We start from the raw sequence: 25,040 nt of genomic DNA, 5'->3' as shown, positions 1-25,040 counted from the left end.
ATGCCTCCCATGTCTCACCTTCTACATCCATCAACAAGTCATATCTTTTCTTTCTGTAAAATATGTCTTAAATATGCCCACTTACTGCCATCTCCACAGTCATCACTTTAGCCCAAGCCATTATCCTGGACCACTGTAAAAGTCTCCTTGCTGGTATCTCTGTTTTCATTCCTGCCTTTCTTCAATTTGTTTTCTACGTGGTAGATCACTCTTCTAACATGGGAGCCATTGCAGACACCCCATGTTAATCAGGGAAAAATCTGAAATACTGACCATGGCCTCCAGTGCCCTGTGGGATGTGACCCTGCCTAATTCTTCAGCCTCATCTCACACTACTTCCCCTGGACCGTTACAGCCCCAAATAGTCATTTTAGATAGAGATTCCCCAGTGGCCTCCTTGCCTGGAGGTCTCTCCACGTGCTGTTGCCTTGTCCTCCTTAAATACTCTTTTCCCTTGACACTTCCCCAGCTAATGCCTTCTCATTATAAACTCCCACCTGAAATCTCCCTTCTTCAGAGCCTGCCTTTATTCCTAATTCAATCTGAATCATATCTCCCTTTAAAATCTTATCTTATATCTCACATTATTTTGTAGCACTTGTAATTTATAAACTTTACTATTTGTTAACATATGTTTAATCAGATTATTATTTGTTAGTGTATTTCTCCTTCATTAGACTGTAGTAGGCACTCAGTAAGTAATTGTGGAATAAATGAACCAGAGAAACTGAACAACATATCTGAGAAGTTGGGAGGCAAATGTTATGGAGCATTAGCGAGCAAAGAGGACACGAGGCAATTTAGAAGTAAATTTATGGCGTTTATTTACCTGGCCAGGGACGGGTCTTCCCACTTTCAGAAGCAGAAGATGGGAGAGCCGCCCCGCCTTACAGACTAAAAGGTTTTTTAAAGGCAACAGAACTATTCCTATGTCCTTGGGGTAACTAGATAACAACAAAAGAAAAAACTACACAGGCGTGAGAAACTACATATATACATATTTTCTAATTTAGAAGGAACTTCAGCTGATAAATACTTGGCCGGACACTATTCTCATGTCCTTGGGGTGGCCAGATAACAGCTAGAGTCAGCTAGCAAAAGGGGGGCTCAAGGTTGCTAGGATACGTGAGCAAAATATAACCTGCCACTGAGGTAAAATGCAAAAGATGGCAAAGAGTAAAAAATAACCTATTACAGCAAAAGGTAAGAACATAAAGCAAGTGTGATATTGGTAGTGTACTGGGTTGAATAATGTCTCCCCAAAGTTAATAACTACCCAGATCTTCAGAATGTAATCTTATTTGGAAATAGAGTCTTTTCAGAGGCAATTCTTTAAGATAAGATGAGGCTATACTGGATTAGGGTGGGCCCTAAATCCAGCAGCTGGTGTCCTTAGAAGAAGGCACAGAGGGAAGATGCTAATGTGAAGACAGAGGCAGAGGCTAGAGGGACACATCTACAAGCCAAAGAAGGCTAAGGATTGGCCACCCCCACCAGCAGCTACAAAAGAAGCTAAAAGACAAACATATAACAAATTCTCCCTCAGAGTCTTCAGAAGGAACCCACTCTGATAATACCATGATTTCAGACTTTTGACTTTCTGAAATGTGAGAGATTTCTGTTGTTTTAAGACACCCAGATTGTGGTAATTCATTACAACAGCTCTGGGAACCTAATACAGGTAGAAGATAGTTAGGTACATACATACATATAGGAAGAAAAATAGATGATGATAATAGATAGGTAGATTTTAAATGTGTTTTTGCCTAAATCAGAAATCAAAAACCTATAAAAGAAGAGTAAATAACTACAATTAGAAACTGAGGCAAGCCAGTCAATGCCCTTGACAATTAAATTTACCTCTAATGTTCTAGACAGCTGTGACAACAAATAGAATATAAGATGGGCTGGAACATTTTTTAATCCAAAAAAGAAAAGGAAATTGGTTTGGTTTTAGTACTAAATTCTAAAATAATTTTTTTTTTAAATGACACTGAATTAAAAAATTGGCAATGTTTGCAAGATGCAAAAATATTTCTCTAGCTAATTCTTGTATTGATGATTCATGGAATTTATGAGCATGATGTTAAATGTGATTCAGTGAAGGCCTTTTGGGAGGCACTAAACATATTTTCTGTTTCTTTATGATGACCTACCCAACCTGCTTCAGAGCACTTAGACCACCTCTAAGAATGGATTTGTCTTGTCCAATAGTATTTATCAAGTGCTCAATATGATGCCAGATACTGTTCTAAACATCAAACAAGCTGTTACCAAACAAAAACAAAACATACATTGAAGATTCAGCTGCCTGTCACCACCAAAACCGAACTCATGAAGCAGATGCTGGTGTAAACGAAAGGAGGTTTTATCCAGGTGCTGTGTGACCTGGGAAAATGGCAGACTCTTGCCTCAAAACCCATCTCCTCACCAAGACCGAAACAAAAGCCAGTGTCCAGAGTTCCTGCTCAAATTTAAAGTTGTTTGAAGCGCATAGGTGGCTGCTAAGCAGTCTGTATTCTCCATCCAGGTAGCATGGCTTGTTCCCAGCTGCTGTTCATTTCAGGGTCCCTCTGGATCCTGTGTGTAAAGCCCACGTGGCCATGGGCCATGCAGCTGCTAGGGCTGCAAGGTCATGTGCTCCTAGGAGAGAGCACATTCACACACTGACAAGTGCATCATCAGGTCAGTGAGAGGAAGAAACTCCCTCCTGGAGGCCATGTGCCATAAGGGCCATGGAGAGAACAGGTGAGGTTTTTTTTGCCATGCAAGTGTAGGTCACAAGCCAGTATGCCATGAGCAAGAGAGAGCTAGCCTTTCTTTGTTCACCTGGGATTATATTAGCTTGGGTGTGGGATGGACCAGGTGCTTTCTCAAAATAACCAATCAACTTCCCAAGCTTTCACGGGCTTTGGGTGGCTCCACCTCCCAACCAATCCCTTCTTTCCCCAAGCTAGACTGATAGCCTCTTTGGTCCAGCACCTCCCCTTGGCCATTTTGACCTCTGTGGTGCATGTGCCTGCCTTCCCTTGGTTCCCCCTTGATTCTGGTACCAGAAGAGGGCGGAGGGGGAGAAAGGCCTTTTCCTCTATCCAATTATCTTGCTAGCCTTTCACATGCTCAGAATAAGAACTTCTCCCTGCCGCCATATTAGCTGATGGAGGAGACTCTCATGGCACTCTAGACAGACTGTCTACCAGTAACAGAACGTCTGTTCTTGAGCATTTTGGTTCTCAAACAATTTGATTCTTGACCAAGTTTTTAATGGAAAAATATGTATCCATTGTCTAACAAAACTTCAGGATCTTGATTCTCTACCCAACAACCCTTTCAAGCTGATACCTGTATGATCAATCATGAGTATCTCAGGTGACAAAGGAGATTCAATTTTTAAACAAATTGCTTCTCAAACAGTTTTCTGGAAAGAATTCAGTTTGAGAACCAAGGCCCCACTTTATATGTCATTGAACAAAAGAGACAAGGGTCTCTGCCTTTGAGGAGTTTGTATTGTAGCAGGAGGGGATAATATACAATAGACATACTGCATGAGTAAATTAGATAGTATTTGCAAGATGAGGAGAAGGATAAGAGTGATGACAACAGTCATGGAAGACCTTATTGAGATGGTCATTGAGCAAATATTTGAAGGGAGCAAAGAGGAATTAGAGTACTTGCATGTTCTGTTTCTTACCATGTGACAGAAACTGTACTAGAGACATGAAGTCATTGGTTCTCACTACAACCCCATAGGCAGGCATTTTTATCTTTTTTGGAAGAGATTTGTATGGCTTTTCCTAAAAAAAATGTTCCTGGGTTTATACTGGTAAGCTAAGTTAATTCATCCAAGAAAGCAAACAATCTAATTGCTAAAATTGTGCAAAGCAACAGTCATTTGGTATTTTCTACCATTTGTTGTGATGATGGTTAACTCAACTCAAAATCTCCAAGTGATTCAACATTGACAGCAAGACAGACAGACAAAAGGAGACTCCCAGTCATGTCCCCAAAGCCAGCAATATAAAAGGATTTGCACCTCCCTGACCACAGGCACACCTCTCGGCTGTCGCCATTTCAGAGGACTGTCAGACTGAGATGTCAGCTGAAGGGGCCATGTGACTTCCAGGGCAAGCCTCTTGGGGCACATATCTCTGCAAAGTCAGAACCCAACTCCACTTGAGCACACAGAGGGGAGCACACTTTTGGAGATTGACTCACACAACCACTAACACAAACCTATTTATTCAGATGTGAACATATGTAACACAAAGCATGATAAATTTGGAACTATGTATTTTGGGACTTTCATCCTTGCTCTACCAATTTATAGCTGAATGACTCTTGAGTCTCAGTTTCCTCTTCTGTGAATGAGTATAAAACCTGCCTTACCATGTTATTCTGAACATAAAAGATCATTTACATGAACACCAAGTAAAAGTCCTGGCACAGTAAATAGTAAATATCAGAAGTATTAATACTGTCTTTCCCTCCATCATTTCCTGCGGTTCATAGATATCTTCAGATGTCTTCCTGTAGCTTTTTTTTTCTTCTTTTTTTTAGAAGTAAGGAAACCTTCCCAAAAGGCCTCCAGTACACTTCCTCCTATTTTATTGGCCAAAATTGTGTCACCTGCTCATGTCTAAGCCAACCAATGGTAGGGAAAATGGGATCCCCATGATGACTTAGACCAACCATGACTCACTCTCTGGGACTGCTGACAGGACAGCTTCCCTTGAAACACATGCTCACACAGAGAGGGATGAGGACTTAAATGAAAGCAGGACCCTCTTAGGAAGAAGAGAGGAGAATGGATGCTGATTAGGCAACCAGTTACCTCTGCACCTGTCCACGGATGGGAAAGTTGCTTCCTCACTCACCTTTTTCAAAAATTTTTTGTAGTTTTTCCATTACCATTTAACCCCCTTTTACCCCCTTTCCCTGCAATCATCACACTGTTGTCCACGTTCATGCTCTCATCTTGCCCAACCCCAGCCATATATACAATGAGGTATTTGGATTTAATCAACCTCGAGAGCCCTCCCAGCTTTTTGATACAGTGACTATAGCATCCTGAGACATGACTAGAGGAGGAAGCAAAAGTAGGTTTATAGTTGTGATTATGCAAAACACAGAGTTTGTTGTATTATTATTTATTAATTATTGTATTATTTTCCATATGAACAACTGTTAACCTACTTTTGCCTCATCCTGTATTTAATACCCTAGACAATATAGCCTAAGGACGTAAAGGATGGGCTTCGGAGACAGTTCTAGGTTTGAACTTTACCAGCTATGTGATACTGGATGTGCTACTTGGCCATTCTGAGCCTTGTTTCTGCATAGTCATTGAGTTATGGTTGTTAAGACAACCTTGGTCGCTCTTCCCAGGTCAGCTGAATTTAGAAAGGGAAGAGAAGTATAGGAATTAGGAGAATGGAAAAGAAGTATATCCTTAATTGGAACTTAGGAGACAGAAATAAAGAAGATTCTGATAACTTTCACATGTGTAGAGCTAGGAGCGCCACCCCCCAGCCTCAGGGAATATTAGGAACACACATGGCACTATTGTTTCTCAGGGATGGCGGTCTGCGCTATGGCATATCCTGTCCAAGGCAATAACAAACTGCCATATGCTGGTGCTCACCTGTGTGCATTTAGACAGCACTATGTATCCTTGTCCACCGACTGGCAATACTGTAATCTTAAACAACCCAAGACAGAATTTCAGAATCTAGTTTCACTGATTGAACTTCCCGTGGGAAGGGCCTCTGTCTGCTGGATTTCCCTTGGCTCAATCCACAAGTCTCCCCCTGCTTGCATTTTTGTTTTTGTTTTTTAAGCTTTCTCCCAGAAAAGGTCAGAAGAAGGAAGCGTGCCTGGTAAAGCTTTGTTTGCCATTCATTTCACCTCAAATATCATGCACTGCTGGGATGAGTTAGTGTAAGAAACGAGGACTAGCTTTGAAATCAGACAAGCCATATTGGGAGCCTGCCTCTACCATCAACTTACCTAGGCAAGTCCCTAACACATCTCAGTCATGGCTTCTTCATCTCTTCAGTGGCACTTGTGAGGAATAAACAAAAATGGTCATTTAAGGAACATGTCCCACCTCCTGCCGCTCCCCCTGGTGGGGAGGGGTGTGGGGCATGGTGCGGCACGAAGCAGGTATGTTTGGGAGGCTATCGCACCCAGCAGGTGCTCTGGAGGAAGATGTTCCTCTCTTTCTTTCTGAACTTACCTCCCAATTGCCAGGTATGGTTCAAGAATGTGTCTGTTGCCACAAAGTATTTAACACCCTTTTATTCATTCATATATATATATATATATATATATATATATATATATATATGTGTGTGTGTGTGTGTAAGAACCTTTTTCAAAGTTACATCGCTAACTTGCTGGGCATTGTACTGTATGCAGGCATAGATCTTACTGTTTATGAGCTTCTGAAGAATTACTGGCTAGAACATTATGCAGGAAACTCTGTAGACCCTGGGGTCATGATTTTGCTGGAATGTAGTACATTGTCTCTCAACAGAGGTCAGATAGCCAGCCTCCCTCTGAACATTGTTAGAACACACATGCAGGCTCAAGAACTGAAGGAAAAAGGAACATCTATGATTCATCTCATTCAAGATATATATAACAAAGAGGGGAAAAGGGGATTTTTCAGGGGTCTCACCCCAAACATCGTAAAAGTGCTTCCTGCAGTAATCATCAACCGTGTGGCTTATGAAAAAGTGAAAACACATTTTGGATTAATTTAGTAGTGAAATGTGAAATTGTTGTCATTACTGTAATCACTTAATTGTAAGGTAATACCTGGGTGGTAAAGAGAAATTGATCTTGTATCAAATAATTGTTAAAACATTTTCTCTATTTTATCGGTCATAAAATCTATAAAATTATTGTATATATATTCTAGTTTGGCTAAGGAATTATATGGTCACCTAGCAAGAAGACATGAGAGCTGCCTTTGGCAGTTGGACATTAATACTTGGTCCCCTGTGAGAACCTTGATCTATTCACCTCCCATTTCCTGGCCGGCCCAGAACTGTCTAGCTGCAGTTTCTCTGGAAGATAAACTTATTCTTTTTTAATTCCAGGGCCTTATCTGCTCCCCAGAGTCACCTAGGAAATTGCAGGTCCAATTCTGCAGACCAGACTCTGGCAGTTTTCAGAGAGGCATTTTAAATTGACCTTAGGTGTTTCCCCAGGAGTCTACCAGCACAACTGTGCCTCTGCCCACAGGAGACTCACCGTAGGTACATTCCACTGAGGAAACTTATGGCAGCTTTCAATTCTCTTCACTCCCTTTGATTCGGGGGGGGGGGGGGGGTCATTATTTTGCTCAAATCACTGAGTGAATTTAAGAGCTCCAGGAAGTTTTGTGAAATCCATTATTTACAAATCAAGAAAAGAAAGGCAGCATGCAGATCACAGTTCAGCAAACTGCCAAAATTCTTAAAGGAATTATTAAAATATATGATGATACCTCTTTTTGAAAGTCTACTTTAAATATTGGGCTGAATAGTGCACATTTTAACCAACTGGGAATCATGAAAAAGGAAGAGGCAGCAGTGATCTTGGCACAGAAAAAATTGCGCACTCCAACAGTCTGAGAAGAATTTTCAAGAAACTATATGCGAAGAAATGGTTTCAGGAAACCAGCAGAAATAGTACAGTCTCCCAGGGCAGGTGAAGTGAAAGAGCCATTACCGCATTTAAACTCAAGGGGAAAGCGTGGCGAGCACCATTCCTAGAACCCAGTGGGAACTAGGAGAGAGCTTCCTGGTAGGTAGCCTTTGATTAGAGAAAACCCACAGCGACCTGGCCAAGAAAGAGCCTCAGAATACATAAATGCCTGATGTCAGGGTCCTCCCGCCTTCCCATCTTCCACCGTTGCCTTAGATCGAGGCAGCCATCAGTGGGTCCGTAGAGAATTTTCCCAGGGCACAAAGCAAGATGGGGAAAGGTGGAGAATGGGTCTGGAGGGGCAAAAGAATATCCAGCACATCCCCTCGTGGCAGATAATGGTGGGGCTGGAACATAGAAGAAAGTGCTCGCAGCCTGACTAAGAACGTGCAGCTCCGGCACCTACAGACAGAAGTCCCACATGCCGGCAAAGATCATGCCTCATGCTGGAAGGAGAGAGAAGTACAACCAGGTCCACTGAATAACCCTGGTCTTGGGAATCAGACCACCCTGGCTCTGCCATTACTGTGAGGAGACAGCTTTTTATCCTCAGGAAAATAACTAACGCCTCTGAGCCCTAGTTTAATTCATATATTGTTGGGTTGGTACAAAGTTTTCTGTTTCTGAATCCAGGGTTCTCATGTTGTTATTGAATACTGAGGGAAACAAATACTGAGCCAGAGGTCAAAGGTTGCAGTGAAAAGAGTTCTCTCCCTGGAATCCACAGAGTTTGATTACATGGTGTAGGGAAAAGGAGAAGTAAATTTTGGAACAGTCTAAAAGTAAATCATTACACATTTTAGTATTTTTTTTTTAATATTATTACATTAAGGCAAATGCACCATAGGAAACTTTGTCCAATTCTATCCCTGACCTCACTCTCACCCTGACCCTAACTCCATCCCTGAACTTACTTTGACCTTGACTTCATCTCTTTTCTAGCTGCCAACCCCAGTCTGACCTTTAATTCACTCTTGATCCTTCCCATCCTTGGCCTCCCCAAACCTGAAATTCATCCAATAGGGGATAGGGCCACAGGGCATGGATGAAGATGTCTGTTAAGTTCATTTTTTAAAGCTTAAGTTTAGATCATTTGTTTTTAGGAGCACTGTAGAGGCACAAATGTAAACATGACCATGGTGTCAAGGTATCCACATCAGAAAGGTGCGTGAAAACTCTATGCACATGAATGACCTAACCTCTCTGAGTTTCCTCCTCTGCAAAATGTAGATAGCAGTATTTAAGTTTTCTGACTTGGCATAAGGAATAGAGATCATGTACATAAAAGTGCTGGACATGTAGTAGGTGCTGAATGGGTAGTGGATATATTTGTCCTGACCCTGCCATGACCAACTGATGCCTTCTGCAAGTCACTTAAGCTCTCACCTCCTCACCTTGAGGTTGAGCCATGCAGCATATCCAGCTTAGAGAACGCTGTGGTTCTCAAGCAGGTTCATTCAGAGGAAGCCTGCCCTGCTTCTCTGAAGATACAGACCCTGGGACCCAGGGGACAGTGAACTGACTGGCTCCCAGTGTGGGCTCTTCATCCCTGACCACAGCCTCAGACCATCGAAATGTGCATCTAGTGTGAAACCTGTTAATATTTGTTCACTGAGAAAATGGAGTTGTCTTGTGGCAGACCCATTCTTCCCTCTGTTAATTTGGGGGGCAAGGAAGGAAGGAAGTGTTAGTCTACTATACATTGAAAGCCAAAGAAATCACACAAGCTGCATCAGGAAGCTTCAGTGTTGGTAAATTTTCTGTCCAGTTTATTTTTAAAAACTCCAAGGGAATGGTACAGGATGGGTGAGGGGTGAGTTTTAATGCAGTCTTTTCTGCTCATGACAACTAGGTCACGTCTCAATAGCTTCCTGCCCCTTCTCATTCCTATCCCTTCCCTTTTTCAATTTAAAATGTCACTGCTATTCAACCTGATGAAACTTATGGTGAGGCAAGGAAAGTTAATGACTGTAGATTGGTTCAAATTGAAAACCCATGTATGTCGAGAGCCACCTTGACAGCTGAGTGCTTCCCTGGGAATAGCCTAAGTAATTATGTTTAATATTTAAGCCAAGCATAGGGTCAGATGGAACCTCTCCAGGTAGCACTTTCTGGAAACCTGAAGAAGCATAAAACTGTTCATGTGTCCTTTTAGGAAGTGGGATGGAATTGCACTGGAGAAAGGGAAGCCAATCTCAGAAAGGTTTCACCTTCACTTACTCTGCTACCAGAATGAACTTATTCATTCATTCACCCATCCATCCCTCCATCCATTCATCCATCCATCCATCAGGAAACATGTATTGAACTCCTGTGTGCCCTCCATGCACCAGAGCAAGCCAATGGAGAGATGACGACAGAGCTCACAAGCAGGGAGAGACAGACTTGGGAACAAACCCCTCCACCTTACCACCACACGGGCAGCAGTAGAAGATACAAGGTAGAGCTGTGACACAGGCAAGCCCAGATTCACTCATGGAAGAGCAAGAAAGGGTCAGAGAAGGCTTCCTGGAGGAGGTAAACTTTGTAGCAGGGAGAACCCTCCAGCTACAGCATAAGCAAGACACTGAGGCAGGGCATTATAAGCAATGAAATTTTGTCCCACCCTCCAGAGATATCACACCCAGCCATGCTGGATGGACAGGACTCCATGCCCTCTTACTGGTGCCCTCCTTGGGGATTCTAAAGTTATAGTTGGCCACCTCCCCCGGCTCACCTGTTATGCAGCCACAGCTAGAACCAGAAGTAAATTATTGACTTTTAACTATTGCTGTGTTCTGCCTTGTAGCCCCTTCTTTCTTCTGCAAGAGCAAGGACATCTTTCCTATTGGGAGGATCATAATAAAGGCTACTTATAGGCAGTGAAACATATTTAATGAGCTAGTTTATGGAAAGCACCTAGCTTAACAAATGTTTTCTTCCTTCTCCCCTGAGTATAGAGCTGTGCACACAGAAGAAAAAAGATTTGGTAAATAATAAGCACAGGCAAGAAATTACACTTGGTGTGCCCTCCCTTATGGATCCATCTGCAAAAAAAAGCAGGAGCATTTTATAATTACAAGCCTCTTAGAATTTCAACCTAAACTTTTTTTTATTACTTACATATAATATACAATGGAAGATTTTTTGGCAGGACTTCAGAAATACATAAGTCTGAAATTTTCTGTTTTGCAAAGTTCTGGATTAATTAGCTTTGTTTTTTCTTGCTTTAATTTTTAAATTGAATTTATTGGGGTGACATTTGTTAATTAGATTATACAGGTTTCAAGTGCATAATTCTGTTACATCATTGGTCTATTGCATTGTGTGCCCACCACCCCAAGTAAAATCTTCTGCCACCCCCTTTACCCTTTACTGCTCCTCACCCCCCTTACCTCTGATCACCACCACAATGTTTTCTGTGTCTATATGTCTTTGTTTTTATTTGTTTATTTGTTGCTTTCTATTTTATACCCCACAATGAGTGAGATCATATGGTTCTTAACTTTTTATTTCTCACTTATTTCACTTAGCATGATAGTCTCAAGATCCACCCATGTTGTGCAAATGGCAGTATTTCATCTTTCCTTATGGCTGAGCAGTATTTCATTCACCAGCTATTATACTATCACGTTATTCCAACTCAGGTTTGAGTGGGAAAACAAGAAGGTGACTCATATAAACCATTATGCGGCACTTTTACTAGATTTTTAAAAGATTTTATTCATTTAGAGAGAGGAAGGAAGGGAGAAAGAGAGGGAGAGAAACATCAACATGTGGTTGCCTTTCACATGCTCCCCAACTGGGGACCTGGCCTGCAACCCTGGCATGTGCCCTGACTGGGAATCGAACCTATGACCCTCTGATTTGCAGGCCAGCGCTCAATCCATGGAGCCACACCAGCCAGGGCTTACCAGATCTTTAAAAAAAACAACAGTACTATTTTATTTAAATGTGATCAATGGTATTTCAAGTTGGGTTGCTGGGTAGGCAGGCCGGAGACTGACAATTCTCCAGTCCTGTTCCCCCCTCATCACAAAGATTGCTTCTCTGTTGCTCTCTGGTTACTAAGTTTGAATTCTGATACTAGGAAAACTAGTTCCAGCAAGTGTCCCCATCACCCTTGCTAATGACCAAGTAAACAGATCTCATGGAATAAGAGTCTCCTCTTTAATATGCCAGAGATGCTTGGGACATAAACTATACACAAGACCACATACTGTCAATAGTTCTTGCTTCTCCCCTGGTTAAATTCAGTGAACTCATGAATATTTATGAATGTTACTTATTTACTATGCAACTAAAAGGTGTGAACAGGGCTCAGATGATTAGGACTACCGTAAGAGAGTCTTCCTTTTTTTTTTTTTTTTTTAGGTTTCCTTATGCTGAAATCTATGGGTGATCCCAGGAAACAGGTCTCCTCCCTAATTATTCCCTGTGCTAAGTATTTGCCTCCGGGCTGTTGAGATCCCTGGCAGGAAGTTAACTAAGCATGGAAATGTGTGAAGATTGCCATCTAGTGGCTCTGATATGAGATGCCACAAAATATCAAAAAGCCATCTTTTTTGTTCCTTACAAACAGCATCAACTCAGCCTAAGGATGTAATTGTCCTGATATTTCCTAATATCTAAGGCTCTTGAAGATAACTCACCACTGTACAGCTGTGGTGGGATTTCAGCACATGTTGGCTGAGAAGGCAGCCTCGTGAGAGCGCCCCCTTTCCATGTTGTAACACAAGTGAATAAATTACTTCCTGTATGGAATGATTGAATAAATGTTGCCCTCAGTGTCCAGGGTGTGGTCACACCATCTCTTCACTTTATGTAATACTATGCTCTCCCTTGACCTGCCTGTTCAACCACACTGGCCTTTAAGTTCCTCCTGCTCGGTGTGTTCCTCCTGCCCCAGGGCCTTTGCACAGGGAGTTCCTTCTTTCTGGAACACTCATCCCTGCCTAGAACATCCTGTTGCTTTCTCCTCCTTGAGATTTCAGCTCAATCACTAGTTCCCCAGTAATGGTTTCATGACTCTCTCTGACTGGATCAGATTCCTACTGCATTATCTCTCATCTATATCACCACATATGCTTCTTTAACATTTAGGGGCATGATAAAGTAACTAATGTGTAACTTTCCTACAAAGCTGTGAGTTCCATGAGGACAAGATGGCTTGGAAAGTATCTGCTTTAGATCACTGTTGTGTCCCTCTCATATGTTAGATTCTCAATAAATATTTGTGAAGAAAACTAATAGCTGAGTGTATCTGCAGGTGTATAAACGCAAACCTAAAGTAGGCAATGATTAACATCTACCACTTTTGTACCTACTATGCGCTAAGCATTGCATCTAATTCTTTAGGTATTCTATCTTTTATTCCTGAAAATGATGCTATGAGTTAGCATTTGTATCCTTGTTTTACAGATGAGCAAACAGTGACTCAGACAAGTAACTCTTCACAAGATCACACAGTTATTAAATAGAAAAACTAGGACTGAAAATTATACACCCTAAAGCTCATATTAAAAACTATCCCAGAATTACAAAAGGAAATCAAACATAATGCTTTTGATCCTTTTGACTATACATGATAAACATAAAAGACTGAGCAAATAAACCCTTAAAGCCATAGGGCTTACCAACCTATACATTTCTTAATGGCAAAACTATACATTTCTTAAGGGACTGTGCCTTGTTCACCACAGAAAACCCCATTTCCTGGCACAGAGCATGGCACATAGTAGATGCTTGATATGTTTTTGTTAGTGGATTTAAACTTGAAACAAAGTTGATTACAACCAAAAAAGACAAAACACATACAGCCAGAGTCAAATTTCTGCTTTAGAAAACAAATAAAGGAGAGGAAAAGGAAAGGAATGAAGACAAGGTGCAAACGATATTAAGCATCTCTTGTGTACTGGCAAGACTATTTCAGATGCTTTTTTCAATTATTATTTTAGGTATTATCCCACATAAACCTAAAATAACACTGTGCCATCATTCCCGCTTTGCAAATGAGAAACCTGATGCTTGTGAAATGTTTCAAACTCAGGGCTGTGGGTCCCACAGTCTACATGGTGACTAACCTCCATACAGATAGATGTTAAATATGGCGACTGGCAACATCACAGAAAGAAGAAAACTTCCAGCTAAAGGTCCAGGATTCCTGTAAAGGTCCCAGCGTGGCCTGATATGAGCCTCAGGCCTCATCACTTACATTTTTATGGGTTTCGTTTTCCAATGTCAGTCATTTTTGCAAATAATCATCTTACAGCTCTTCATCTGAAAACTCTGGAGGAAGAAAAACAATAACCTACTGAAAGGGAAGGACCATTGGGCCACAGATTTCTTCCAAAGCAATCTGTCAACTCTTTTGATTTAGTTACTACAGTGAATGTCCAACTCTCCAGATCCCTCCACAGTTTTAAATGGAAAGAGTGACAAAGACCTTTTTGCATAGAAATGGCAGAGATTAATGGTCAGAGAAAATCAAAACAATGGCATTTGAGTCCTGTAATAATGCTGAACTACACAGTTTATGAAATGGGAATAATGGGGAGCTCAACCTCGCATTGATAAAACTTCAGGTCCAGCATAACATTACATCCTCTGCAAGGCAGGAGTAAAGCAATTCTGGTTGCACACATGAATTATTTCAATGAAATGGTACCATCTTCCCAGTATTGCCTATTCAACCATTAAATTAATCAACTCTTGAGACAATATTTCTCCTCTTACATAACATTTTTTAATGCACTCTCTCATCTCACTCTTACAGTAACCACATGCAGTAGAAAAGCAGGCATAATTATTATCGCCTTTCACAGATAAGGACACTGAGGCGGGGACAGTAATTGCCCCTGAAAGGGCTCACAGCTAATAGAGGCAGAGCAGAGCTTTGGAACCTGGTCTGTTTAATTCCTATGCTCCCCCCTCTTCCCCCTTGATACCTCCTACTAACACACGCTCGCAGAGGGATACATTTACTAAAAGTTTTCACACTGATGACTCCTTTCTAACGACCATTAAGGTGTTTACTCAGGGGAAAGTCGGTGAGGATTCTGTAAGCGTACCTGGTGGGCCTGTGAGGTCGGTCACTGGGTTTCTTGAGCCTGCAGGGGAAAGGGTGCCATTTGTCACAAAGAATGCTGAACCAGAGGAGCCAAAGTTAATGCTGGCAAAATACTTAGACCAGTGACTGGCACATATAAACAGTAGATGAGGCATGTTCATTAAAAGAACATAACATGCACCTAAGTGCCCAGGTTGCCAAATATTCTTTCTGAAGACATCATCTCCACCAGCAGGGAAAATAGTCATAAAATTATTAATAATGATAATGATTTATTATATTGGCTGATAGCACCTCTAATCCTTGTATAACTGTACAAAATATATTACTAGCTACATTTTACAGATGGGAAACTGATGCTAAGCAACTTGTCTAAGGCCTCATTGCTACTTAGTAGACAGCTAAGATTTGATGCTGGGTCATCCTATTTTAAATTCTTTTTTTTTTTTTTCTTATAATGCTTCTTTCAGATCTAGTTAATTCAGTCAATCTGGATAGTAATTCAGTTATCAAATATTTTGCCCTTCAAAATCCTCCTTTTCCCTTGAACTCTGTGGATCCAGTGGAAAGGTATCAGGTGACCTGGTGCCACTTTCAGCATGGTTACCTTTAGAATGATACTTTGGCTGAACTGAAGCACAGAGAACATGCCAGCATTTTTTAAATGAGGGAACTTTTGCCCCCTTCGAATTAATTTTTTTTTTAATTTTTTATTGATTTGAGAAAGAGAGAGAGAGAGAGAGAGAGAGAGAGAGAGAGAGAGAGAGGTTGATTTGTTGTTTCACTTATTTGTGCATTCATTGGTTGATTCTTGTATGTGCCCCAACCAGGGACTGAACCCGCAACCTTGGTGTATCGGGACGACGCTCTAACCAACTGAGCTATCTGGCCAGGGCCACCTCCAAACTGACTTTGATTCCTGGGGTCCCCCCAGGTCCCTTTGAACTCTATTGTTCTTGAACCAAATGGATTTCTTATGCATTTGGAGTAACTGATGGGCTCCTAAAGGAAAAGGGAATTTGAGGGCATGTAACATCAATCTTCAACGAAAGGACATCTCAGTTGAAGGAAAAGGGAAAGAGTGAGATAGCCTAGGAGCCACCGTCACCCTCAACACAGACCGAAGGCTTCACCGGCACATTGCAGCCGTTCCCCCAAGTGCCCTGCCAGCCAGCCAGCAACGATATGCACTGTGCATGAGACGATGGATTCAAAGTAATAGCGTGACAGAGGCTATACTCTTGGCACCTGTGTCTTCTCGAAGGTGGCCCCAAACCCAGCATTGCGTACATTGCTCAGGAATACGCTACGACCCGTAGGTGATTCGTGTGAGACAGTCTGTGTGATATCTGCGCAGCCTTTTACAAAGACCCCGAACCCCCTTTCCTGAAAAAGACCAGTGACCTCTGTACCAGAAGGATGGCGATCCTGGCCCCCCCTGGTGGGAAATGCAGGGAATATATAATCAAGTCCGCGGTTTGATGCATTCTCCACCTGGTGCTGACACTAGGCCCGGAAGGTAAGCGTCGGTGAGGAGCGCCTGAGGCAGTCCGCGCCCTCATCAGCGTACATTTATGAAGCAGGCGCCAGACGTCTGGCTCTGTGCCGGGGATGCTGCCGTGAGTAGCACCGATGCAGCCCCTGCCCCCTTGGAGTTTATTGTATAAGGAAAAAAGGAAAAGCAAGGAAGTGAGGAAGTAATAGCAAGGAGGACAGGGGTTATCAATGAAACCTACTCGGGGCAGAGAGCAGGAAGAAGGGAGGGGAGCCGCTCTCAGCCTCTTCCTCTCCCGTGCTACCATCTCCTCTGCCCTGCAAGGCGCCCCCTCCTGTCCTATTTCCTCTCTCCTTCTCCCCCTCCTCTCTCGCCTCCCCGGGTGGCCTATGTCGTGGTGCGGTGGTGGAGCCCCGCGTGCAGCCCCTCAGCCCCCTACCGCCCTACCCTCCTGGCGGTGCAACGGTCCCCGCGCGAGCTAGCCGGGCGCGCCCACCGCCCCTGCGCCCCCGGGAGCGGCCTGGGCGTCCACAATGGGAAATGAGGCCAGTTACCCCGCGGAGATGTGCTCCCACTTTGACCACGATGAAATTAAAAGGTTGGGCAAGAGGTTTAAGAAGCTGGACTTGGACTCGTCGGGCGCCCTGAGCGTGGACGAGTTCATGTCCCTGCCCGGGCTGCAGCAGAAACCGCTGGTGCAGCGGGTGATCGAGGTTTTTGACACCGACGGCAACGGAGAGGTGGACTTCGAGGAATTCATCGTGGGGGCCTCCCAGTTCAGTGTCAGGGGAGAAGAGGAGCAGAAGCTAAGGTTCGCTTTCAGCATCTACGACATGGATAGAGATGGCTACATTTCCAACGGGGAGCTCTTCCAGGTGCTGAAGATGATGGTGGGGAACAGCCTGAAAGACTGGCAGTTACAGCAGCTCGTGGACAAAACCATCATCACCCTGGACAAGGACGGCGATGGAAAAATATCCTTTGAGGAATTCAGAGCTGCGGTTGGGGGCTTGGAGGTCCACAAGCAGCTGGTGTTAGTCGTGTGAGTTTTTTAAGGGCACCACCCAACAACAACTTTCACTTCTCTCTTTCAAGATCAGCTCAAGATGCCCAACAACTGCCCTTCTGACTTACTTGGAAGTATTTCTCTTTGTAAAGCCACGTTTTCTGACAGGAACCTTATGATCAACTCAGTGTTCATTCTTCTTCTCACAATGATAAGGGATAACACCTGAAGGAGCCTGGTGGGGAAGGAGGAGGAAATGGCTTTTATAAATGTCTTTTACTTTGTTTTGAGTCAGAGACCAAACTATAAAGAGTCAAGAAGAACTTTAAAAGCTCAAAAATAAGAAAATATCTTTGCCTTTATTTCTCATGATTTTAGCTATGGAAAATAAGTGTACAGTTCAAATCCCATGTTAGGGCAACAGTATTCATTTACTTGTGGTGTTCAAGTGTCTTTTGACAGATTGTTAATTTCCCATTGTAGGAACAGGGATGCGTATATTTCTCTTGCCAGAGCACCAGAGCTCTGGCACCAATAACCCATCTTTCCCCTTCTCGGGTTGCATCCCACTTCCCATAATGCATCTAGAAATCCCTGAGGATGTCTTGAGGGTTAGGAATCCAGTCGGGCCCCTCATGTGGCATTGCTCCAGCTCCAGAGCAGAAACTGGCCTCAGGGCTCTGGTAAGAAATGCTAAGTCTGGACTAAATGCCCTGCCCACCTACCAGCACCAGCTTCAGTGGCAGTGGGTCTTCAAGGTTGGCTGCCCACTCCAGTATTAAGTTCAGTTAAGGGGCTTCCAGCCAAATAAGGCAGGAACCATTCTGAAAAGCTCTCTCACCTCCAGTACTCCGCCCCATGCCAGCAGATGGAATGGGACAGATTCAGAGCCGTTGTTCTTCTGCTGGGCAGAGGCAGTGAAGATTCCAGGGGCAGTGGACTCTCCCCAGGATGCTAAAATAGTGTTGTTCCTAAGGGGTCAAAGATGGGTGGGCATATCCCTGCATCAGAGGCAAATACAGTCTGCACTAACTAAGCTTAGTTTCAAAAATCAGCCCTGGGGCCTGGCAGGAAAGCTGAGCGCTCACTAGTCCCAAGAAGTTGTTTCTCTAATGTAGCATTCAGCCCAGAGTTCCTCACACCCTGATAAGCCTGCAGCCCAAGGGTGTGCTCGAAGCTCTTCACCCCGTGCAGGCCAGCAGGTATGCATCTCCCCAGCTCTGAGTTCAGTGAAGTCATGTCAATAGTTTGAAATCGGCCACGGTGGGACTAGTACTTCCTGGAAACAGGCAAAAACTCATAGTTGGTTTGGTTTTGTTTGTTTTGGAGAGCAATGTAACACTAAGTACATCGCTGCTTGTACCCTAGACATTACCAGCTCTCTGAGGTCGCACTTCACCCCAACCCTGTTTTTCCCAGGGGACCACTCCCCATGGAAGGTGATGAAGGACCTAAAACACCAGGACAATAAAACATACTATCCCTACACATTCTTAGCCAAGAGATTCCTCAGGACAAGGACGATCCATTTCAAGGAGATTTATTATCCCTATGTTTTGAAGAAGCTGGTAGCTAGTCTTAACCAGGAAAAAAGAAAATGTAGGAAATATAACTCCACAGATTTAATGACTGTCAGGATACCCGTCTATCAAGGCACTCTGCCACACTTTTTATCTAATAGATTACTTAGGAATCAGAAAGAATAGGAGTTCCTGTCCCTTTAATTCCTATGCAGTCCTTAAAAATTATTAATAATCAGTAAATGCTGCCAACTCTGTAATGATATTAAGTCATACCCCTATTGTAAGGTAACTAACATATTTCTAAGACTCAGACACATCTGGGTTTGGATTCCGTTCCAACTAGGTTTTTATTAAAGGTCACTTCTTATTAGCTATGTGAACATGAGCAAGTTACTTAACCCCTCTGTGTTGTTCCTCCTCCATTCCAGGGTTATTTTGAGGATTCAAAAAGATAAAACATATGAAAAAAGAAACTATGTAAAGTGCTTAGAGCAAAATGGGTTCATTCTACTGATTTCCTTCTCTTCCCCTTTCCTCCACTTCCATCAGATCCACACAGAAGGGAGACAGGAAGCCTGTTGATTCCCTTAGAACCTTTACCCAGTACTTAGCCACGCCCACTCTAAATTTAACACGGTTGCGTACTGGGGTATTTAAATGCCTTTTAATCCTCTGTTCCGGCAGGTTTTTAAGATTTAAATATGGTTATATGGCTAATATTAATGACATGACTTCACGAAATTTACAATTAAGCTACTACTATCCTTAATTAATAAAAAAAAGCAAATGAAAAATTACTACTGAATGTCTAAATAACCTTATTTAATTGTTTTAAATTACGCGATCAAATGACGAGAATTCTCGCCATCCGAATGCAACGTGTTAACTGGACATGTGTGTAATCCTAATCCAGAAAGCAGACAATGTTAAGGTCTTCTCACATCCTCGTTTGCAGAGCAGACAGCAGAATTCTCGACTGGAGAAAGTTTGAGAGGCTCTCTCATTCTAGCCCAACCTGATTGACTTTATAGAGGAAACTGCGTGAGGAAAGTTAGCATATATAATGCTAGCCAGATGACCTCTAAAAAAGAGACATCTATATAACCTGCAATGTGCACAGTAAAATGTGGAAATTTTAAAATTATGGCCAAGGGTTTGAAATATGGTGGTTTACACATTCAAATTTAAGAAGAAGAGAGAATGGGAGTGGGGGCAGCAGAGAGCAACAGGGGAAAAATTGGGACAACTGTAATAAAACAACAATAAAAAAAGATATTAAAAAACGAGGGGAAATACTTCTGCTTCTAGAGTGGCTGGGATTAAGCCAACTGCTCAATCAGTGCACTTACTATAGTTACCTAAGGTTTTGTGGCAATAACCTTGAACTGAGAGGCTGTTTCTAGCTTCAGCAACTGGAAAGATCTGATTTTATATGGTTTGGGGGGAAGAAAGATCATATTTACTTCCAACTTAGAATGCTTTGACTTTGCTCTCTGTTACTGGCTGCCAACAAATACAACTCTGTACAATTTTTGGTGAGATAGTGAACATTTATTGAACAACTGTCCTAGATGCTGTTACATTTGTTGTATCATTTAATCATTACAACAACACTGTGAGGTGGGTGCCATCATCTCAGTTTTACAGGTGATTCTGTAGAGATCTAGAATCTTCTCCAAGGACTACCTGCTGGTTAGTGGCAAAGCAAGGACTTGAACCTACCTTTCTGACCCCAAACACTGAGCTTTCCCCACCTCACTCTATTGTCTCCTATTTTTATGGTTACTATATTTACCTGCCTCAAATGATTCTGATAGTCTTGTTAATGTAATGAAATCAAGCCTCAATTTTCACACCCCACTTCTTTGGTTCTATGCATTGCAAAAACACATATTCAACAAGGCAGTCTTAACTCATCTGCCTTCATCTTATCTTGAAAACTATTGACAGTATCTAGATTAAACTGATATCAGCAACCAATGTCCATTGAGGCTATAGAGATCAGTAACAATATGTTCTTATGAATTTTGTATTAACTGATTGTGTCTGTTCTCTACCATATGTTGCAGTCCCCAAGCCACTAGACACTTCTTCTTTTGAAACAAAGGAAAAAACATGGAATTAGAATAGTTGCTTTATCCTCTAAGTCTATGATACTTCAGAAGAATTCTCAAGAAAAAACCTTCCAGGAGTTTTTTTTTTTTTTTTTATTACAAATTCCATCCCTCACTTATGCTATTGATTCTCTCTGTTAGCGTGTAGAGTATGTTGTTATTCTGGCTATTGCATTTTATCAAGCATGACTTGAAAAGGAGAGGTGTCGTAGGATCAGATGGCATCATATAGAGAAGTCTGTCCATTAGACTGAGAATCAGAACTGGACTCCTCTGCGTTCGTATTGGGACAGTAACTACCCTGGTGGCCCGAGACTGTGTGAATAGCAGCAAGTCATGTGTCAGCTATAAAAGCAATAGCTGATTCATAATGAAAATCCATAACACTGAAAGGACACAGCAATAAAGCTGTGTAGATCACAGGATACAATCTGACAGCTCAGAGGCTAAATCTGACCCACAAATAAACTGTTCTGTTGTTAGTTTTACAGAGCGTTTGTTCTCACAGTATTTTATTTGCCAATATTTTTAAAATCTGAAGATTTTTAAAAAATCAAATTCAAAATTAGCATGAATGAATGTAGGCCACACCAAGATGGGGTGGCCTTTTATTGGCTGAAGTATCTCTGAAGCACAGGCTGAAATTAAGTCTCAATGGAGAGAAACTAACATGTTCCATTCTTCAGGACAAAAGCTTTTAAGATGGATTGAAGTGTTCATTGTTTTTCAAAAATAAAGCAACTGGTCATAAAACATTTATTCCAACAAATGATATTTTTTAACAACTGCAAGAACAGAAGAGTTTACAATAACACAAACACAGCTGTATAAAATTTCAAACCACTGTATAGTAAAACCTAACAAAACAAAGCTAACAAGAAAACTTCAAAATGGTGAAACATGTAACGTGTTAGGAAAGGGGTTAATAGCTTTTTTCAAACTTTTCTGAAATGAATAATTGGGCAACGGATATAAATATATATGATTCATATAAAAGGAGATCAGGAAAACAAACATTTAAAACCCACCTCACTAATTGGGTAAGTACAAAAGAGAATATTTAAAACAGGAAAAGATGACTAATTATAAAGCAGAGATGCTGAGGATGTGAGCGCCCTGAGTGGGCGTCTCTGGCAGCAACGGGAGTGGCTGTCCCACTTTTGAGTGGCTGTTTGACCCACCACCAGGTGTTGAACGGTGACATCATCTGACCTGGTAATCCCTCCCATTACAATAGAGCTCTCAAAGAAAAAATCAAAAATAATTTTTTAAAAATGCTATACACAGAAGATTTTTTATTGTAGCAATATTTATCACCTATATAAATAAATAATAACATGAAAGAAAATGAAACGCCCAACAGTCTGGGAGTAGTTACGTCAGTTATGGGAAAATAATAGGTTGTAATATAAAGCCATTAAAACAAATGGCTCTGTAAACACATAAAATTGTAGAAAAAATATTGTTTGTTTGTTTTTTAAAAAGTAATGGTTATATATTATGTTTACAACTCTGAAAAAACACATAAAATTGTGGAAAAAATATTGTGGTTTTTTTTTTAAGAATAATGGTTATATGTTATGTTTACAACTCTAGAAAATATGTATGCCTATGGTCATAATTCAGAAGAGGAAAGGAAGAATTGAAAGTAACTGTTTACAAAAATGAAGACTTGAAAGTAATTGTTAAAATAGCCATAATTCTGGAAAATTTACTTTTTAGAATTTTTTTCTGAGTTCCTTTAATAACAAATTAAGATTTTTTTCAAAAGCCTGCGCTATGGAGCTAATGCAGCAAATGCAGCACCAGGTTCAAGGCTAAAAGATGGTCACCCAAGCCTGGAAGGGGCAGGGGCTCCGGGAGCACAAGGGCAGAGAGAAGCATGTCCTCAGCAGCAGGGGCAGTGCCAGGCTGATGGGCCTTAACGCTGATTCCAGGTTGGAGATGAGGTAGGTGGCCCAGCCCCCAGGGCCTGGGGAGTGATGGGAAATTCCCTGATCACTGACCCCCCTACAGTATTTAGCTTATCCAAGCAAGTATGTGTATGCTCTTAATTTCATTCACACAGTGTCTCCCCGGATTTTGTAAATCACCTCCTGTTTTGTTTCTTTTTTACATGTGATTTGTATCCATCCAAGAGAAAATTCCAGATTTTCTGAGTGAACATCTTCTTTCTCCCTTTTTATGACTTGTTAAACATTTTTTTAGAAATTCCAAATAATTATACCATACAGTCTTACCCCCCTCTCTCCAGTCAAGCCAACTCTCGCCCCTGGAAGCTGGCCTTGGTACTTAGGACACCCACACGTCCTTCAGGTCTCGCTCCCTCACAAAGCACCGTGTGTATGGACACAAACACGAATCTGACAAATGTTATTGCGCGAAGGCTCTTCTGGGCAAAATAGTGGGATGGCAAAAAATAAAAATCAATTCTTCAAAATTAGCAATAGCATATGTTTCCTCCTCATTCTGCTTCCAAGTATAGAGGAGTTACCAATATTTCAGAAGCTTGATAGCCTTTCTTTTCCTTGCCTCTCACTAAAAGCATTATTCCTCCCCCACCCCAGTTCCCTTATTAAAGAAAAAGAGAATTATTTTGAACACCAAGATTTGGCTTTACAGACTTAGAGAAGAAATCATGCAAAGTTTAACACACCAGATCATCGAAAAATAAAATGATTTCCCCTAGTTCTTATAGTCATTTTGCTCTGGGGAAAAGTACTTAATAGATACTGGAACTCTTGAGAGTAATTATAACTAAGTTCTTTTTCAGGTATGCGCTTCATTTAATAAGCATTTACTGAGCACCTGCTGTACACCAAGCTTATGGAGACACACAAAGAAAGGCAAAGCCTCACCTGTCAGAGAAATCTCTCTAGAACAGGCTCACACAGTCATTTCAATGTTCTGCATGAGAAGTAAAGTCTATCTCAAGAGAGATTATATTCACACCTCAGAGCTAGAGAAGTTTAAATCCTTAAAACAGTCTATCAGGTCAGATTAGTTGGTTGCAAGCAACAGATTTATTTAAGCCGGAAAAAGAGGATTATCGAAAGAATAATATTTTGAAGTAAAAAGAAGAGTAACTAGGGATGCTATAGTAACCACAGCACTCGAGGGAGGTTAGTGGTAGGAAGTAGGGGACTTTGTCTCTTAGGCAGTGAAGATAGACTTAGCTGCCACATCTGTCTGAATGCCAAAGGTCTCTGCTTCAAATGCAGACTGGCGTGGCCTGGTGTGACCAAGTGTTACCGTAAGTAGCTAACTAATTATTAATAAGAAAAGGAATTAGACATTGAGCTTTATAATCTGGGGAGCCTGAGCCTGTTTCCTTCACCAGGAAGCTACAGCTTCACATCCCAGGGGATTACAGCATTTCTTCCCCAAGGGGATTAACACTCCTCCTATCCCCACTCCCATGCAGAAATGTTGCTGGGCCCAGGGGGAGGTTCCAGATCATAGAGGCCTGTCAGTCTAACCAGGGGATGTGGAGCCAACCAAAGCCCATGAAAACTTGGAAAGTCAATTGGTTCTTTTGAAAAAGCACCTGATCTCTCCCAAACCCAAACTAATATAATCCCAGGGGAACAAAGAAGCTCTTCCTCTTTCTTGCTCGTGACCCCTCCACACCCAATTTGTTTGCCTGCTCTCACCCAGGAGGAGCACACTACCAGGAGCAACTACCTGGCCCTGCAGCAGATGGCATGGGCCCCCAAAGACTAAGCTTTAATCTAAAGCAGAAACTCTGGACACTAGCTTTTGTATTGGCCTCACTGAGGACACAGTTGGACTTTTTTCATGGCAGGACAGGCAGAGACGGGACATTGCAAACCCAGGGGCAGATTTCCACCTGAATAAGTCATCTTGCCACACCGCAGTCTCTTGTGTGTGGGTCCTTGGAATGCTTTCCTTGTGATCCCGTGGAAGAGCCTGATTTCCACCAATGACACCAACAGTGGAGAGTCTGACTGGTAAACACACCGACAACAGGAAATGGGGAAGGACAGCTCCCGGAGGAAAGGATCCTAAGCAAATAAAATCAATATGATACACTTCCAACATAAACCAGCTGAAATTACTGCATCCAATCGGCAATTTTTTACTTTAGTATTTGTAAATATGTGTTTCATTCCAGTTCCCACATTAGGTCCTCAGATTGATG

The 25,040-nt window shown here is 42.0% G+C and overlaps 2 protein-coding genes across 2 annotated transcripts in view; both read left to right on the top strand.

The window, feature by feature from the left end:
- GRIN3A (glutamate ionotropic receptor NMDA type subunit 3A) overlaps positions 1-25,040 on the top strand; it is a 157,749-nt gene that overhangs the window by 119,917 nt on the left and 12,792 nt on the right. The gene's annotated exons all lie outside the window — the stretch shown is intronic.
- Positions 16,769-17,281, top strand: PPP3R2 (protein phosphatase 3 regulatory subunit B, beta). The gene has a single exon (XM_090275934.1). It carries the CDS (start codon positions 16,769-16,771, stop codon positions 17,279-17,281), a length of 513 nt encoding a protein of 170 aa, XP_090132060.1.

The sequence above is a fragment of the Furipterus horrens genome, unplaced genomic scaffold (genome assembly GCF_987537825.1).
Source record: "Furipterus horrens unplaced genomic scaffold, mFurHor1.1.pri manual_scaffold_4, whole genome shotgun sequence".
Classification (NCBI taxonomy): domain Eukaryota; kingdom Metazoa; phylum Chordata; class Mammalia; order Chiroptera; family Furipteridae; genus Furipterus; species Furipterus horrens.
The sequence above is the reverse complement of the archived record's forward strand: the minus strand, read 5'-3'. Positions and strand labels throughout refer to the sequence as shown.